The 19,145-nt window shown below is 36.1% G+C and overlaps 2 protein-coding genes across 5 annotated transcripts in view; one reads left to right on the plus strand and one right to left on the minus strand.

Annotated features, from left to right (window-relative positions):
* Positions 1-222: 222 nt before the first annotated feature.
* kras (v-Ki-ras2 Kirsten rat sarcoma viral oncogene homolog) lies at positions 223-11,408 on the minus strand. Of its 4 annotated transcripts, XM_055191538.2 has the most exons (7): positions 11,038-11,408; positions 9,007-9,124; positions 8,123-8,301; positions 7,839-7,998; positions 4,729-4,844; position 2,672; positions 223-2,148 (listed from the first exon to the last, which is right to left on the minus strand). In XM_055191538.2, exons 2-7 carry the CDS (start codon positions 9,115-9,117, stop codon positions 2,032-2,034), a joined length of 684 nt encoding a protein of 227 aa, XP_055047513.1. In that variant the 5' UTR covers positions 9,118-9,124; positions 11,038-11,408; the 3' UTR covers positions 223-2,031. The 4 variants fall into 4 exon arrangements, with proteins under 4 accessions (XP_055047513.1, XP_055047510.1, XP_055047511.1 ...); XM_055191535.2 differs by lacking the exon at position 2,672 and having other exon boundaries at positions 4,718-4,844; positions 11,038-11,406; XM_055191536.2 differs by lacking the exons at position 2,672; positions 11,038-11,408 and adding an exon at positions 10,755-10,978 and having other exon boundaries at positions 4,718-4,844.
* A 1,527-nt stretch (positions 11,409-12,935) lies between these two features.
* The window catches only part of rassf8a (Ras association domain family member 8a), a 29,978-nt gene continuing 23,768 nt past the window's right edge, over positions 12,936-19,145 (plus strand). The window contains exon 1 of the mRNA XM_073868300.1: positions 12,936-13,172. The gene's annotated coding sequence lies outside the window, so the exon portion shown is untranslated. The remainder of the gene's footprint in view (positions 13,173-19,145) is intronic.

Genomic DNA, 19,145 nt, shown 5'->3' on the forward strand with positions numbered 1-19,145 from the left:
AATAGGACTCATCTATAAGCATGGTGTAATAATAAATTAAATAAAGACATGTTTTTGATATGACTATGAGACTCACATATGGCAAGCATTAAAAAAAAAAAAAACGTAACAAAAAATGAACTTTTGTCCTAGTCTGACGTAACTAATGTCTGCAAAACCAATGTTTGCATTATTTTGCAATGCAGTCATTTTTTTTTAGGTTAACAAACAAAGAGACACCTGTGGATATTATGTACTTTTAATTACACATTAAATAAAAGTGGTGAGATTAATGGGAAAAACAGGTTCAGGTTGCATTTATAAAACCGTGCTGATCTGAGAACAGCTTTTCTCATAATTTTCACAAGAAAACAAGGCAAAAGTAAATCTATGATCAGCACTTTCTCTGAGAGATGTTAACACAATTGTCATTCATTCATCAACTGAAAAAAGCACAATTTACAAAATATTCATCTTTATCATCACAACCATAGAAAGGTTGTTAAAACAAGGTCCATATATACGTGAACCATTTTATTAACATTTGCAATTGGCACACAGAGAGAACAATGCAGGAACCATGAAAAAATATCTAATAACCTTGCTGCTTGCATCACAGACCGGGAATAACTTGATTTAAAGGGAACTGAAATTGTGTTAAACTTTGCATAAGAGTAGACCAACCCGATTCAATATCCTTGCAGAATCCATTCATTTATATTCAGTATTAGTAATACAGTCAAACTGTGTTAAATGAACATTTATGGAAAAGTAAAACTAGTAATGGTTAAGGACACATGGTAAAACAGTTTGAAAGCAACATTCTGCTTTATATGACATCATTTTATGACATCACAAGTATTGCCACACAGAACAAATCTTTAAATCACTCTCTTTGGTATGAGTGATGGCTAAAAAATTAATTGGGCCTTTAAAAACAGCTTAACATTTTCATGGCAGCATTAGCAAACAAGGCATAATTTGTTTTTGCTTTCCTTTTTTACATACATTTGCAATAACTAATAAAAGTGGTAGGTAAAGAAATTTTACATAATCAGACATCAAAGGCGCACAAATCTTATCGCATTTTAAAATCCACCTCTGAATGCAAATGTAAGTCCTAGAAGGTTTTCGCTCAAAGAGGAGGGGCTTCCCTCATGTAATGGAATACTCTATTCTGATTGGTGGAAACTGTATAGTAGATAAAAATATAGCGTCTTTCCCTCGAATAACTAAATAGCTGTGTCCCGATCACCCTGTCAGTGTTTATGTTTGTGATCGTACATACCCCTTAAACCAGAATGAAAATATTGTACAAGTGAACCTCAAAGAGGAATTATTTGCTAATCCAACAGAGCATTCAGTAAAAAAAATAATAAACACAACATGACATTCATCACATTGCCTGTCTGGCATCTGTCTGGATTAGCTGTGAAAACCCACTCGACACTTACAACAGCGCTTTTTAAACAGTAATAAACATTGGTTAACCATTCTCTGGAAGTTTAAAAACAGAACACAGCATGCAAACAGGGAAACAAAGGTTAACAAGGTTAAAATATCACCATATATACATTACCATGGCTTTAGGGGGTGTATTACTCTTACTACAATGGAAGTTCACATGCAAATCGCTTTTGGAATTCTGTAACTCCGATCGGAGGGTCATACACACCGGTAAGTTTATCATAATTAACCCTGAAGTGTTGGTCCGAAATAAAGTTTCAGGTTTCACTTCCCTGTAAAGTCGTGTGACATTTTGTATCTTAACAGGCTTTGATTTGTATTTCATACTGAAAATCTGATCAACTACATACAAAAGCAAATCCTGTATTGATATCCCAAACAATAAAACAAGCCAAAAAAGTTGTCAAGGAACCAACACTTCTCAGGCAACTGGCACCAAATAAGAAATAAAAGCTTATTTCTTTTAAGAAAGCATGTAAAATATGGATCGATTCTGTACTTTGAGAAGGCTAATAATAATTTAGTGTAATGTACAAAATGCAGCTGTGAAACGTTTGAGTCTATAAATGACAGGAAAAGGCTCATTCACATTAGTACACATTTTGTCTTGGACTTCTTTTTCTTTTTCTTGCCCTCCTTGCTCATCTTCTCCTTGTGTTTCCGGATTTCTCGGACTAACGTGTAAAACGCATCGTCGACGCCCTTTGGGATACAAAAGAAAAACAGCTTTAGGTTTCAGGTAAGCAGACAACATTAAAAGATCACAAGGATGACAGACTTCAATCATCAAAAGGCTTACTATGTTTCCCACCAACGTTCACCACTGAATTTAAACCATTTGCATGCATAGACATAAAAACATCAAATCTGGTCTTGGATCAGTGCTACAAAGAGCATTTTGATATAACCCTACCTAGAAGATTCCAGGAGACCATTTTGGATTAAAGGGTAAAGCTGTGTCCAGGCGCATTTTACCCCCAAAGCCTTATTAGTTTAGTATGTGTGCTCCGTCCCATGCTCATGTTTCCAGGCCCAGGGTGCGATTAATCAAAGCGTGCCCGGGTAGGATGCACAGTGCGACAGTTGTTCAACTTCATCAGCTTTTGTAAATACCTTCTGACGCGCAAAGCATGGTTACGTGAACGTCTGAGCGTCACAACCGATAGATAGATGGCTCTTTGATCGCCCTCTGGTGGCTGGCTGCAGTACAAGTCATAAAGCCCACCCTCTCCATGCAAACGAACCTGGACTCAGCTCTAAATAAAAAATTACACTTCCAATAAAATTTTCTGAAAGATGGCTTTGGTCCTTTAAGTTAGTTGTTATCAGGCTGATGTACCTACAATTGTTCATTTTTGTGATAAGTTTAATTTTAGCAAGTAATTTGATGCTACAGAAAGGGGGCGTGTCTTTATGATTGCTGTGGTTGAATTGGGCATGCGAGCGTTTGGGCGGAGTTTGAAACGGCGGCTCCGCCTCTGGCACTAAAAAAGATTTCTTCTGCGCATGCCCTGGTTCCAAAATGACATTTTTACGTAACATGGCAGCGCCCATGGTCGAACATTTCTGGCTTTAATTCATTACAACGGAAGGAAGCTACGCCGCGTTGTCTGTCTTTTTTTACAGTCTATGGATTCGACGTTGTCAACGTACCGGCCATACAGTAAAAAAAAAGATGGATGTAGTGTCCGTGACGTCACCTATAGGTTTCTGAAGATCGTTTTAAAGCTTAAAGTAGGCGGTGCCTGCCGTCGCCATCTTGACCGTGCGTCACCGCGCATCACTATCGGATATCCGAAAATGGGCAAAAAGGCAGGACGTGGATGAAGCTGAGGTTGCTGAAACCACACCCGCCTAGCGCGCCTCTAGTGACAGGAGTGGCTCTCCAACGTCACTCAAGTGGCCACGCCCTTAGTTATGCAGAACTTTAAGGCTTATGGTTGTCATGAAGGGCAAACTAAGCTAACTATACAGACCAAAAACAATGGCTGTAAACAATATTTTCTACTGCAAAGTTGGGCATTTTAACATGGGGGGAATTAACTCCCTTTTGGAGCCTGCCTCTAGTGGCCAGTCAATGAATTGCAGTTTTAATCACTTCCATATTGGCTTCATCAGAGAGATTGTAAGGTTGCCCCGCGGTACCGCCATAGGAAAATTACATTGACGACTTTGTTTCTGTGAATTGCAACATATCGATTGCTAAATATGCTCATATTATTAATCATTTTCCTTACAAACATATTGTTTTACTGCAGAAGACAAGATAATAATACACCGTAAAAAGTGAAAGTTGGATAAAACTTTAATTACTTTAGTTAGTAACACCTAAAAATCTAATTTTTCTCTACTTAAATTTTCTCGCTTTAGGTGAAAAATTATGGAAAAAGCTGTGTTACCCAATGAAGTAATTTTGAAAAAGTTTTAAAAAAGTAAGAAATGTTTCTTAAATTTTTCAATTAAAGTAAGAAAATATTTTGAGTTTTTTTTTAAGTAGACACAACTTTCACTTTTTACAGCGCATGACGGCATTTAAATAAAAAAAATTGTATGCGTTATACATCTGGGATGGCAAGACAGCGAATAAATTAGAGATTTTTTTAAACTTTAAAATGTAATTTATTTGTTTATTTGATTGAGACAGTGCATGTTAACGAACAAGCATGACAATCATACATGTAAACATGCCGGATTATAGCAAAACACTAATTTCCATCCGTCGTCCCAAGAACTAAAAATCACGTGTCTCAAAACATTACATAATAAAATTTACATCTACGAAGAGTTTCGTTGCAAAACGAGATAACCACCGTTTTTTTAATTGTTCAGAAATCTCGTTTTTTTGGTTGTGCATTTCAATTAATTTCAATGCAACTGCAGTTGGTTTGTTTTGATTTAAACCTTCATAACTTAAAAAATACAGCCAAGTAGCACCATAAAAAAAATAACAACATAACATAATACTAAACATGTTTTGTCAAAAATGTAAAAAAATGGATTTATCTCGTTTTGCAACGAAACTCTTCAATTATACATCACTTAATAAGATTAGCTAGAGCCCATAATATTCACATATGACAATTTGGATGAACCATTTCATTAATTTTCATGAACGGTCCACTGTCTAAGTAAATTATTAGATTTAGATGGTGAAATGTGACATTAAACAAGGTTTCAAAGATTCCCCAGCATAGAAAAGGCCAAAAATTTAGCATAGGACAATTCGTACCCCACACTTGGGCTGCAGATGGGCAGTGCTGCTCAAACTTACCCTTCTCTTACATCAACGCACATTTTTTTAGCTTGATGCATCGGGGCGTCTTTTCTTCTTTACTGAGTTTTCTCAGCCGGTATTGCCTGATCTCCCGTACCAGAGTATAAAAGGCATCTTCCACTCTCTGCAGTGCAAAACACAACTCCCTTCAGTTTTACTAAACGCACAGAAATCATAAACCGGCCCGAATTGGATCTTGGGAATTCAGCGTAACCATAAAAAAAGATTTAAAAGTAGTGCTTGCACAATTCATTTAATTTTATTGAGACAAACCATTTTAGAAGAATTGGTCAATTAGTAATTTTCCTGAAACCACACCATAGAAAATATATAAAGCATGCTTAAAATTAATTCGTAAATAAGAATTAATCTGAGGTCACTGTAATGCGATTAATATCAGGCAGAAAAATAATTATGGGAATTAAAATGTGGCAGGTAGTGGTGATGGGTACATGTCAGGTTTCGGAGCAGATAAAGAAGTTAAATCAGTAATCTTTATTACATCCCAGCACCAAAAGGAGTTGTGATTTCAGCACTGCAGAGGAAGATCTGTCAGATAAAGAGTTTCAATTCCTCCATTAGATTTAAAGTGATTCAAACCCTTGATAAATCAAGTTCAAGTTGGATTCTTTGCTCGTGAAAGATTAATTTATTGCAAGGTGAAATCAAACACAGAAGCGTATTATAATGAATGGACAAGAGAGACCAGGCATAAACCAGAGTCAGATCGGTTTACTGCAGTGTGCACCTGATTTGATTCGTGAAGTCCATTAGAAACCAAGAATGAGCTCATGCATAAACTCAGCAACGGTAAGCAATGTCTGGTTTTGATGCAATTCTGCACATTTGAATCATCTTTTGCTATAGGGCAGCTCATGTACAGCTCATATATTTCACCCCAAGAACGCCTCATAAGAAGAAATTAATCAATGTGTTACACTGACATTCTCATTTGGGGTTACATGATGTATGAGACATGACATAAAAATCTAATTATTGTGATTGTGATTTTGTAACACGTAGCAAAAAAAAAAAAAACTTTAATTTAATATGAAAACTTAAAGGGATAGTTCATCCAAAAATGAAAACAATCTCATCAATGACTCACCCTCATGTCGCTCCAAACTCGGAAGACCTCTGTTCATCCTCGGAATACAATTCAAGATGTTTTATATCTAGTCAGAGAGGTTTCCGACCATCCATCGAAAATCCATATACGGTCCACTGTCCATGTCCAGAAAGGCAACAAAAACACCATCAAAGCAGTCCATGCGACATCAGTGGGTCAGCTAGAATGTGTTGAAGCATCAAAAATACATCTTGGTCCAAAAATTACAACTCTACTCAGCATCGTCCCCTCCTCCAGCTCTGCTGTAAGAAGTCACGTGACTGCAGTGGCACGGCTGACGTGCTATCTGGTGCCCCCCAGCTGTTCTTTTTGTGCACCCGAGGTTCTTTTACAGTCTGAGGGAGACGCATGCTTTGAAAAAAAAAACTTCTCAAACATGTCTGAGGATAACACGTCAGCCACGTCACTGCACTCACGTGACTGCATGCACTACACAACAGAACCAGAAGAGAAGACAACGCCGAACAAAGTTATCCTTGGACCAAAATGTATTTTCAATGCTTCACATTTTTAACTGACCCACTGATGTCACATGGACCACTTTGATGATGTTTTTATTACCTTTCTTTGGAACGACATGAGGGTGATCCATCAATGACATAACCCTCATTTTTGGGTGAACTAACCCTACAAGACTTTATAAATAAACCCTATAGATGCAAATTTCTTTATTATATTCTGGGATGAGATATGACCTTAACATGTTCTTGAACATTTCAGTAACACTTTCCTTAGTCAGTTTAATAAAAAAAAAAAAAACTACAACTGTCTTTATTTTCTAAGCGTTTTTAAATGGTTATATTTAAAAAATAAAGGTGTAATGTGGGTTTCTGCGGCATCTAGTGGTGAGATTGCAAATTGCAACCAACCTTAATTTCGAAACACAATGAGAAGCTACGGTAGCCGTCACAGGACAAACATGCCGTCGGCTGAGACAAAATAGGGACAAACCACGTTTCAAGGTTCAAGGTCTTTATACACCCCTGATTTCTGTCAAGAGATCCTTCTAAAAGTCCCACATTGCACCTTTAATAATTTGGGTACTCTCTGTCATGGATCACAAAATGTTACAGGCCATAACAATAAAATATTTAAGTAAAATATTTGCAAAACTAAATGAAGAGTTTCGTTGCAAAACGAAATTTTTTTACTTTTTCAGAAATCAAGTTTTTTGGTTGTGCATTCCAATTAATATCAATTCAACTGCAGTTGGTTTGTTTTGATTTAAACTTTCATAACTTAAAAAATACAGCTAAATAGCGCCATAAAACAAAAAAAATACATAATAAACATATTTTGACGAAAATGTAAAAAATGGAATTATCTCGTTTTGCAACGAAACTCTTCAAATATTGATTAGGAAATAAATTAGGGTCACATCCACGATTATACATATTTGACATAGATATTACACTATCTTGGTTGCATTAGCGCCAAAAAAACCCTCAGAATCATTAATAAAAAATAAATAAATATCATTTTTCATTGATTAAGAAAGTCTTACGAGAGGGTGCCCATACGTGTCATGTTACCCGGACAAGATTTCAAGTTCATCCTCTGGAAGTCGCATTTGTTGACCGCATACGTAATCGAGGTTCTGACATTTCAGTTAGAAATATTATAAAATCTTTCTCTTAAAACATACAAACTTCATTCTTACCATGAAATGAAACAGCTGCTATTCTAAAATAGAACCTGGGGTGCGTTTCCCAAAAGCATCGCCGCCAACCAAGCCAGCAACTTTGTTGGTTGCAATGCAATTTCCCATTGCCAACCAAGTAAGTTGCTAACAGGCTAGCAACGATGCCCTTGGGAAATGCACCCCTTGAATAATAATCCTCGATGACCAGATGACGTGGCCTGGGCTGGACGTGTCCGGGACAAATGGCACGTATGGTCACCCTATCTTATTACCTAAATTACAAATGCATCACTACCTTAACACCCCTAAAATAGTTTATTACATGAGATCTGCTGCTTTGTCCATACCTGTCTTGTCTTTGCTGAGGTCTCTATAAATGGTATGCCGTAGCTACGTGCTAAATCCTGAGCCTGCTTGGTGTCCACAGTGCGGGACGGAAGATCACACTTATTCCCAACAAGGACCATGGGGACGTCCTCAGAATCCTTGACTCTTTTTATCTGCTCTCTGTAAAAACAAAAAAGGTTTAAACTAAATAGAAGATACGATCGGAGTGGTTTTCTTTTTACAGACCTGGTGCTGGATGTTATTTGATTGCCGTAACTCAATTAGTTTTTTAACAAACCCTAACCTGTAGTGATGAATGTCTTCAAAGGACTTGGTATTATTGATGGCAAAGACACAGAGGAATCCCTCTCCTGTCCTCATGTACTGATCTCTCATGGCGCTGTACTCCTCTTGACCTGCAGTGTCCAAGATGTCAAGTAGACACGTCTCTCCATCGATCACCACCTGTTTCCTATAGGAGTCCTGCACAGGTGCAACAGTATATTCAGTATTTGGAGCAATAAAAGCTGTACAATATCTAATGGAATATGCGATAACATGCTAAATAATGCAATACGATATTTATTTTTCTAAAATCATAATATATGCAAAGTGAAGCCCACAAACCCTTTCATGCGCGGAACAGCATGCAATGCGCATGTTAATGTGAAACTATCGATAATAATAATAGTAATAATAATAATAATAATATAATAGGCAACTATCATCATTAAAGCCTTCTTTTGGCGATATGTCTGACGATCGTCAATAGACAATAGTATCGTGTATCGGCACAACCCTACTGTAGCAAATACTATAGTATACTTTAATATTAACTATGGCAAGGTTTAAAAAAATTTTTTTATCTAGTAATTATACTACAGTAGTGTACAGTACTTATGTGCACCCCATTATCCTCATTTTGGGAAAAAGCACAGAACCTACAAATAATGCCACCATGCCCAACTAGTTCACATGCAGATGCCATGTCAGCAAGAGAAAGTCAAGCTCAAAGACAAAGGGGTTTACAGTGTAAAATCCGCCTCTTTTTAAACCAGTAAAACTGGCTTACACTGTTGTATCTTTAACTCGAAATTTTTTGCATAGTCACATGTCGGTGAGTTTCACAGCTTTGCATGCCTGTAAAAATCCGGTATAAAGCAGCACTATTTCAGACACATGTCTCACCTCGATGGTTGGGTCGTATTCATCCACAAAGTGGTTCTGGATGAGTTGGATGGTAAGTGCGCTCTTCCCAACGCCACCAGCCCCCACAACCACAAGCTTATATTCTGTCATTCTTTACCTGTTGGGTAAAAACAGTAAACCATTAGGGCAATTACACAACATTGATGAATGTTTAAACCTTAAAGCTGTCAAACATCGTAAGCATTTTATGACGACACACAATCCCAGCTTTTCGCTTATCCTGTTAAAATTTTGCTGGTAGACTGGTAGAGCATTTCACTAGCAGTGCAAAAGTCATGGATTTGATCCCAGGGAAAACACATACTGATAAAATGTATAGCTTGTATGCACTGTAAGAAACTTTGGATAGTAGTACCTGCCAAATGCATGAATTGTAAATGTCAATTTTGTAGCTGTCCAAATATTTATTGTTTATTTTGTAGACAGTTCAGCTACCTTAAAGGAGGGGTCTAATGCAATCTCATACGTTCAAACTTATTTACACTGTTAAATAAGTTATGGGCAAAGTTTCAAAAGCCATAAAAAAAAGTTTTGGGACAAAATTCTTGTTTAAAGGAACAAATAGTATATAAACCCTTCTGGTGTCCGAACCTATAATTCTTCATCGATGGCCAATCATTTTGCCTGTATATACCATATAACCTACTGCGCTATAGCATGTCCTCATACATATATATTTATTTTTCAAGCATTTATAACCAATTAATGTAAACAAAAATTAATCAAAAGAGCTTTGACAAAAGAAGTGTAGTACCCCAAAACGAAATTTTGTAGTATACTTAATTCTAGTTAACGGTAGTAAATTGTAGTATGCTGTAGTACAGTTTAGTGATTACTACACGTTATAATGTACACAATAGTATTACATTTGCTGCTAATTAGAAATGCACCGATATATCGGCAAAAAACACGGTATCCGTCGGTAATAAAGAAAAATGTGGGCAATATCCTGTCAATCAAAAGCAACAGGACAATGCATTGAATTTGAGCTCTGTGTATAGAAAACGGAAAGAAATATCACTAGTTTAATGTTAAATATTAATGGACATTATATGAATAAATAACAGCGAAAATGTATCTTTAAAATTTGGTTAATGCAAATAAATATAACCACCAAACTTTCGGTATCGACCGATAGGAGTCTGAATAATCGGCAGAAATTTTTATATCTGTGCATAGCTACTGTTATATATAACTGCTATAGTATCTACAATTTTACTAGAACTTAATATAGTATATACACTCCAGTATTTTTTCAGTATTTTAAAAAAAAACTATGCATAACAATGTATATTTTTTATATAAACAAATACATTTAAACGAAACCGATACAAAAGTAGTTTTGACGAGATCGGTTACAATCACGATTTAACAGATCGACAATAAGTTATACCATAGCATGACACCCTTCAAACACTCAAAAGTAAAATGCTTATTTATATACATATTATAATAAAACATTAATCTTCAATTTAAGATCAAAAGCGGTTACGTACAGGATCAAAATAAAGGACTAACGTTACTAAGGTAAGGCTAGGTGTTAAATACACTGAAGCGCCTTTCCATGGCAGGGCCTGAGTTTATTTGGGCGTGAAATTACAATGATCACACTACAAAAACACATGCATTCAAACAAACAAAATCTCAACCGATTTAATTTTCGGTTTATATGCAGGCGTTTATGATGGTCAACCACTGGGTTAAAAAACATTTTTTATTGTTTTTACCTCTATGGTTGCTTCAAGTTCCGCGTCTGAAAAGCCCCTCGTGCCTCGAGCCTTTATCATGACCTTGCCATGCTGCATATATTTAAATATAAACGCAGAAATCCTCATAAGCGTTGACAATCGTAACAAAGTACTAGTTACATTGATTAATCCGATCTGAATAAAACGACAACAAGGCGTAAGGATCGGTTCCTCTGCCCTTCCTAGTCTACATGGCCTGCGGTCGGAGGCTGTGCTTTACATAAATTTGGGCGGATACACCGTGCTGCAAATGATTACTTACCCCAAAATACAAACGATTGTCGACTGTTTGTGGTTGTTTTAGTAGGTGGACGAGTTTAAAATGATGAGTAACGCGGAGTCAAGCACCATCTCTTGAGCATCAGCATGCATCTTGCATTATTAGAGTTGAAACATCTGTGGAGGCGAGTAATCCAGATCGGTGTCTTAACAATGAGATGTGCAGGGCGGAGGGTTTGATCAATAACTGATAAAATATCAACACCAATAAACCCAAGCTAAATATAGTTATAAAACAAAACAAATATAGCGTAACTACTGGGTGACATATTCTGGTTAGGACATATTCGACACTCAAAAGGGACCGGCTTTTGACAAGCGCTACAGGCAGTTTGGTTGAGACTGTCTTGGTGCTTAAATAGGCCCTAAATATAACCGGAACGTGTACGTGCGTACGTCATCGCGTATTTGGATTCTTATTGGGTGTTTCTCTTGTCAATCAAAATAGCCGACTTTTCATACGGCCACGAGTAGCCAATCCCATGCGATTATCAAAACACTACACAAATCACTCGCCCTAAATATTGTTTGACTCGATTGTACATCACTATGTTGACAGTGTAATAAAAAGACTGGGGCGGATTACGTTTATGTGTAGCTAGCTATAAATATCTTACTATGAATAACTAACGTTACGTCTCTTTGCGTGTTTAAAATGAATTGCACATAAATCACAAGGTCTCTGATTTGACCTTAATATAGTTTTTGATATTTACATTTGACAAATGATTATAAATGTACTAATGACACAATAAACATAAAAACAGGTTTAGTAAAACATACACAATATGACTTCATATCTGAAATAATAAACAGTAGAATATGCGAGACTCTACTGTGTTTGTATTATATATTGATTTATTATACAAACATATAATTTTTTTTGTCCAAAATACATTTACATAAATGTAAATATATTTATATAATAAGGTAAAACTTAAAAACAAAAAAAATGCATTAAATTAAAATCGAAACATAACACTAGGGGGCAGTACAGTATTTTCAAGCGTTTGTTTCAGGCTGTAAAATGCGTTATATAATATCGTCGATTTTCTTTTTATTAATTTCGTAGAGTATCCCTTATCGAAATCAGTGAAACTTACATTTATTTATATATTTTCTATTTCTATTTAACACAGTCATTATTAAATGTTAAATAAAAGTATACAACATTTCGCTGGACCTATTCAATGCTATTACTTGTTCTATTTTGAACATATAAAAAGTATGTGTGATTTTAGGGTACCACATTGGAAAATCCTACAAATAGGTTAGCAGGTAAAAACTTGTTGTCCCAGGATGGACAGATACGACGTTTCATATTTTAACTCTTCACTGTGTATTTTCAATTCAATGACTGTTAAAATCATTATAACCGTGTGAAATATTATTCCAACCGCTGGCACGTGCACGTGTTTGATGCTGTTTTTCTCAACGCTGTTGAAATTGGACTAATCGGTAGATTACTGTGTACGGATTCCTTTAGAACGATTTATAACTCCGTGACTGATTCATGTTACAGATACGTATCTTTGGAATGTATATACCGGTACGTAAGTTCCTGCAATAGTTATCATACAATAAATCTTACTGCAAAATATGTTTTGATTAAAAAATGATTACTTAAATATACCGGCTTGGCTTTCTGAGCCTCAAGCTACTTCCCTTGCAGGAAGACAACTTTTGTTTCACAAAAAGACAACTTTTGCCGTCCAATGTTTTCTCCAACCCAACAAGATCCGCCTGCAGCTAGAGGGTGGGCTAACAGCACAACTCAAATGTGATTGGACAGTTTAAAAGTCATTCACGTAGCTGTACCAATGATTGCAGAGAGTGATAGGGTTGGGGGCGGGACGTGGCGGGTGGGTAAAGCGGGTTCTGTGATTGTGAGTGAGATCAGATGGTTGTATTTTCCACATCGGATCGACAGCACAACGTAAAAACTTTTTCTGTGGGGCGGTGAACAGATGAATTTCGCTCATTTTGTAAAGAATTTTAAGAACTCGTACTTTTACTTTTTTTGAGGAGCTCTCGTTTTACCGTATTGCACAAACTTGTGGCATCGGCTCGGACAAATCTGGACAAAATTGGATGCTTTCTCTGCTTCTATAAAGACAGGTAAGACAGACACGATTTTAAAACTAAAAGTTATCAAAAATAACACCAATTCGGTTTTAACATCACACGTTAAAATATTCACATTTGAATGATTAACCTTTAAAACCTTTAAGCAGAAGAAATAATGGATTAACTAAAAAAAAAGCATTGATGCAATGTATTGTGATTGATTATTTTACTAGTTGAATGGGGTGTCGTAAGGTTTGAGTTCTATATACTTGGAAAAAGTTCAAATATGTTCTTTACTTGCATCACAATTTTTATTTGATCTTTGAGAAATACAGTGTATGTGGTGGCGTTTATACCCAATGTTATGCATTATACCTAGATAGATGTTGTAATTTAAGGCTATAGATTATGTATTTAGTCTTTTACTTTATTCTTTCATCGTCATGTAATTAGGTTTACATTATGTATGAAGGAAAGCATTAATCATTGTATTTAAATATTCTTATGTGGTACATCTGCAGTAGTTGTTAATGCAAAAACACATTTTTTTATTCTGCAAGTAGAAACAGCAAGTAGTTGTCATGCATATTAAGTTATTTGAGCAATTCATAAGTAAATATTGTTGATATTTTTAAGTATTCAGTTGGTTATCCTATTATGCCATATTGTATACAGTACAAGTTTTCAGATTAATGTTAGTGCTGTTCATGTTTAATATTCTTTATAGTTTAATTAAACATTTCAAAAAGATGCATTTCTATAGTGACTTTCATTAATGCTCAAAAAGTATCCACGTAGTGGTTATGCATAAGTGCTTTATTGAAAGTAGTAAGGAGAGGGATTATTAATAAACAACTTAGTCACGTCGACACTTCATCCAATACCTCCCTTACTCAGTTTTTGGCCGTTTCTTCAAAGCTAGCTTGGTGATCACAACCGTGGCAAAAGAACAAAGACAGCATTATATATCCAGCTAAACGTGCCATCCAGATGTTAGCAGCAATCCTGCCATTCTCAATGTCCTAACTTGGGGTGTGGAGGTGGGTTTTGGGGGGGTGTAGCCATTCTGAAGTTTATTTAAGCACCTCAGCTTAGAGAAAGTTTTAACAATACAGCCCTTGCTGGTCCTGACGTTAAAAACCACAGTAGGTAGTCTGTTCTTGCCATCTTGTTTTTGGACTTCCTTAGAGGGAACTTTGTTTAAAACTTGGCATGGCTTTGTATAGTTCCTCAAACTTTTTGTTCGCGTGTTACCTTCCATGAAAGCTTCGCATTGTGCTCTTTGAAGCCAAATGTGCCAGACTTTGTGAAAGAATCAAGCATAGCAAAGTACACTGAGGAGACCAAATGGACTTCACTTTCCTCCAAATGTTCTATACCTAAGGTTTGTGTTTTTCTGGGGTGGGGAAAGAAGGTTTGTTTTTCTTCCTTTGTCCCGCCAGCTGGGAGGTTTGGTAAGGACACGGATCTCCTCTATGTTTAGCTGATGGGAGGTCCAGCGTGATCGTGCGTGTGCAGTGGTGTTGTTGGCCAACTTTGGGTTTGATTCGCACCTGCATTTTCCTTCGGGAATCAACAAAGGACAAAATGCTCTACATGCATGTACGTGTATTGTAATTTTGTCCAGTTTTGTATTTAAAGTCTCCATGAAATCAAAATTGAAGTTGTTTGGTTTTTAGTATGAGTATGTTAGCCTTAAAGGGATAGTTCACCCAAAACTGAAAATAATGTCATAAATGACTCACCCTCATGTCGTTCCGAACTCGTAAAACCTCCGTTCATCTTCAGAACACAGTTTAAGATGTTTTATATTTAGTCCGAGAGCTTGTTGGGTCAGTTAAAATGTGTTGAAGAATTGAAAATACATTTTGGTCCAAAAAAAAAGACGACTTTTTAGCCTTGACTTCTAAAGTCACGTGACTGCAGTGACGCGGATGACGTATTTATCTCAGACATGTTTGCAAAGTTTTTTTTTTCAAACTTACAGCGTGCGTCTCCCTCAGACTGTAAACAAAGCCTGGGTGCACAAAAAACAGCTGGGGCGCACCAGATAACACGTCAGTCGCGTCGTACGCCATCCACGTCACTGCTGTCACGTGACTTTAGTCTCGCGCATGCGCTTTACAACAGACACGGAAGAGAAGACAGTGCTGAATAAACTCGTAATTTTTGTTATTTTTTTAGAAAAATTTATTTTTGATGCTTCAACACATTCTAACTGACCCACTGATGTCACATGGACTACTTTGATGATGTTTTTATTACCTTTCTGGACATGGACAGTATACCGTACGTGGGTGATTCTCACAAAAACTTGGTTTTAAAAATGTCAAGCATGAAAATGTAAAATTGCTTAAATTGACTTTTTTTCCCACCAGACATTGAAAAACAAAGTCTGGAGTAAATGGGAACATTAATTTAAAAACTTTTACTTTTCATTTAACACTTTTTGTAACATAATTTAAAAAATTAGTCCTAAAAAATCTCATTACCGCAACAGTCAGAAAACATCAACACGGAGGATGAGAACATCAGGCATGGACGCATCGCATCATTTTCCAAATTTTTCTTCATTATTATTATTATACATGAATATTCAGTAAATATTTTTTCTGTCATCTAAAGTAGTCTAGCAAAACATCCATTTATTTTTTTTCTTAATATTTTTGTGTTAATTTGATTAAATTACAACATAACGCATGTTCAAACACAGCCGGAGACATTGTGGTAATGAGAATTTCAGCAGAAAATGAGATAAAATTTACAATTATAAATTCTTATGTTGAAATCACACATTGTGCAAGGTAGAACACAGTATTGTGTTAATTATGATGCTTTTTAATGTTACTATATTACACGTTTTAAAGCTAAAATCATTAGTGCCGTGGTGTTTCAATGGTTTCGTGAGAATCACCCACGTAGATTTTCAATGAAGGGTCAACAAGCTCTCTGACTGTTTTATATTTAATCTTAAACTGTGTTTAGCAGATGAACGGAGGTCTTACGAGTTTGGAATGACATGAGTGTGAGTCATTAATGACATTATTTTCATTTTTGGGTGAACTATCCCTTTAAGGATATCTTAAAACGAATGTGCTCCAAAACATTGACAAAATTTACTATTTGGAAGAAGTCCAAAAAGAATGGATCAACGATTTTCATGACATCATTTTGCACTTCAGATTCCAGGCTGTGATGTAAACTAAACATTCTTGGCTGTTTTAAAAGTGGGAGGAGACACTTAATTTTTTGTTGTTAATATGTCCCACCACCACCATAACTTCCTGTCTCAATGGAAGTTACGTCAACGCATTGATCAAAGCGACACTTTAGTGAGTCTTTAAATGAAATTCCTTCAGATGTATTTAGAAAACAATAGCCAAAATATCATTTCATCATTTTGCGTTGTCATATTTTATATATCTCAAATACCAAAAAAGTAAAATTACAGTTTATTGTTGTAGTACTTGTATGTTTAGTCAATGGCAACTGAGATTCACAATGGAGCTGCTTGGGATAACAAATTCCTAGATCTTTCAACAGAATGAACATATGGTCTTAAATTAGAAAGCAGAGTTTAGCCCAGAATATGAGAAAAACAACACACCCCACTGTTCCTCTGATTCACAAAACACCTATTTTAGTGTTAGTATCAAGCCAAGAATGCAAAACAACATAAACCCACTAGTGATATAAAGCACACATGATGACAGTAAATGAGCCTGAGAGTCATTGTTGGTCTGCTGATCAGAGAAGGCTGGAAATGTCTTATCTCATTCAGGGCTTAGTGACTGCTCAGCTGTGTGGAATGTGTAACCTCAATGTTATCAGTTTCCACCCTGTAAAATCAAGGCCCGTGTCTTCAGATAACCTTCTGCATGTTTGTAAGGCTCAACAATGGCTCAGTCACTAGTTAGTGTAACAGAGATCTCTGTATTTGGACCCTTAAAGGGGACATTTCGCAAGACTTTTTTTAAGATGTCAAATAAATCTTTGGTGTCTCCAAAGTATGTGAAGTTCTAGCTCAAAATACCCGGCAGATCATTTTTTATTTTTAAATGCAAATGAGGCAATATCTGCACTAAATGGGAGTGCCGTGGTTGGATATTGCAAATTTAGGGGTGGTATAACCCCTTCTGACATCACAAATTAAAAAAATTCACATGCTTGCAGAGAATGGTTTACTAAAACTAAGTTATTGGGTTGATCTTTAACACATTTTCTAGGTTGATAGAAGCACTGGGGACCCAATTATAGCACTTAAACATGGAAAAAGTCAGATTTTCATCATATGTCCCTTTATTCTGGGGTGACGCTACAGGATTATAAGCCCGAATTTACACCGATTTCCCCCTCCTGAGAATCCGAGACAAAATCGGGTCCTGGACATCGATCAGTTCCGATGTTCAGCTCAGATTATCACATAATGTGTGATGTTTACAAATCAAATCGTACACATCCCGATGTGCTCACAAGCTTACCACTGACAGAGCGAATTAAATAACAGACCTTTGACTGCCTAAAATAACGCGTCTGTGAAAATATATCGTTTTTGAGGCAACAATCATAAGAGCTGAGGAGAAATCGCCTAATAATTGTAGAAAGCTGCTAGTGTACTAGTTAGCATAGGTGGCCTAGTGGAGTAACCGCAGATATAATTCATCATCACATACATTTTAGAACAAATATGCATTGAATATTAAGGGATTACTCAATTTTCTAAAAAAAAAATCCTGATAATTTACTCACCCCCATGTCATCCAAAACGATGTTATCTTTCTTTGTTTAGTCAAGAAGACATTAAAAGATTATTCAATTTTCTTAAAAAAAAAAAAAAAAATCCAGATAATTTACTCACCACCATGTCATCCAAAATGTTGATGTCTTTCTTTGTTCGGTCGAGAAGAAATTGTGTTTTTTTGGGGAAAACATTCCAGGATTTTTCTCGATGTAATGGACTTTGGTGGACCCCAGCACTTAACAGTTTTGGTGCAGTTTAGAATTGCAGTTTCAAGGGACTCTAAACGATCCCAAACGAGGCATAAGGGTCTTATCTAGGGAAACCACTGTCATTTTTGGCAAGAAAAAGCGCGACATCATGTAATGCGTCATCTCATTGAGAGGTCACGGATGACGTGCAAAACTACGGCCCAGTGTTTACTGTGGAGAAAGAGGACCGTTCTGACGTTGTTGTATGATACTAATTAATGTCTTTGTGTCAGTTTATTGTTTAAAATGGTCTGCAAATGTGCGTTTCATATATGTAACACGTCACCTTTCCACGTCATTACGCAATTATGTGAGGTCCCGCTGGCACGTCACAAAGCCTGAGGAATAAGAGAAGTTGTGGTTTAAAAGTGCATCTTTTTTATTTTTCTTGTCAAAAATGACATAGTTTCGCTAGATAAGACCCTTATGCCTCGTTTGGGATCATTTAGAGTCCTTTGAAACTGCAATTTTAAACTGCATTAAAACTGTTAAGTGTTGGGGTCCATTAAAGTCCATTAAAATGAGAAAAATACTGTAATGTTTTCCTCAAAAACATAATTTCTTCTCGACTGACATCAACATTTTGGATGACATGGTGAGTAAATTATCTGGATTTTTTTAAGGAAATGGACTAATCCTTTAAGTTTTTAAGGAAAACATTCCAGGATTTTTCTCAATTTGATAGACTTTATTGGACCGCAACAGCTTATAGTTTCAATGCAGTTAAAATTGCAGTTTCAACATGGCTTCAAAGGGCTCTAAACGATCACAATCGAGGCATAAGGTTCTTGTCTAGCAAAACGATTGTCATTTATAAAAATAAAAATATGTATTTTCAAACTACAACTTTTTGTCTTGGACCAGCCGTGTGAGTAATGCGTCGTCATGTCAAAAATTATTATGATTTTTTTTTTTGGAAAGTGGAGTAATCCTTTAATAGTCATTTTAGTGAATAGTCCATATTCAAATATTAAGTCACTTTCTGATTTTCTTTTCACGAAAATCATAAAAATTATGGACATGTACCTTAAGGTA

This window comes from Misgurnus anguillicaudatus, chromosome 6 (genome assembly GCF_027580225.2).
Source record: "Misgurnus anguillicaudatus chromosome 6, ASM2758022v2, whole genome shotgun sequence".
Lineage (NCBI taxonomy): Eukaryota > Metazoa > Chordata > Actinopteri > Cypriniformes > Cobitidae > Misgurnus > Misgurnus anguillicaudatus.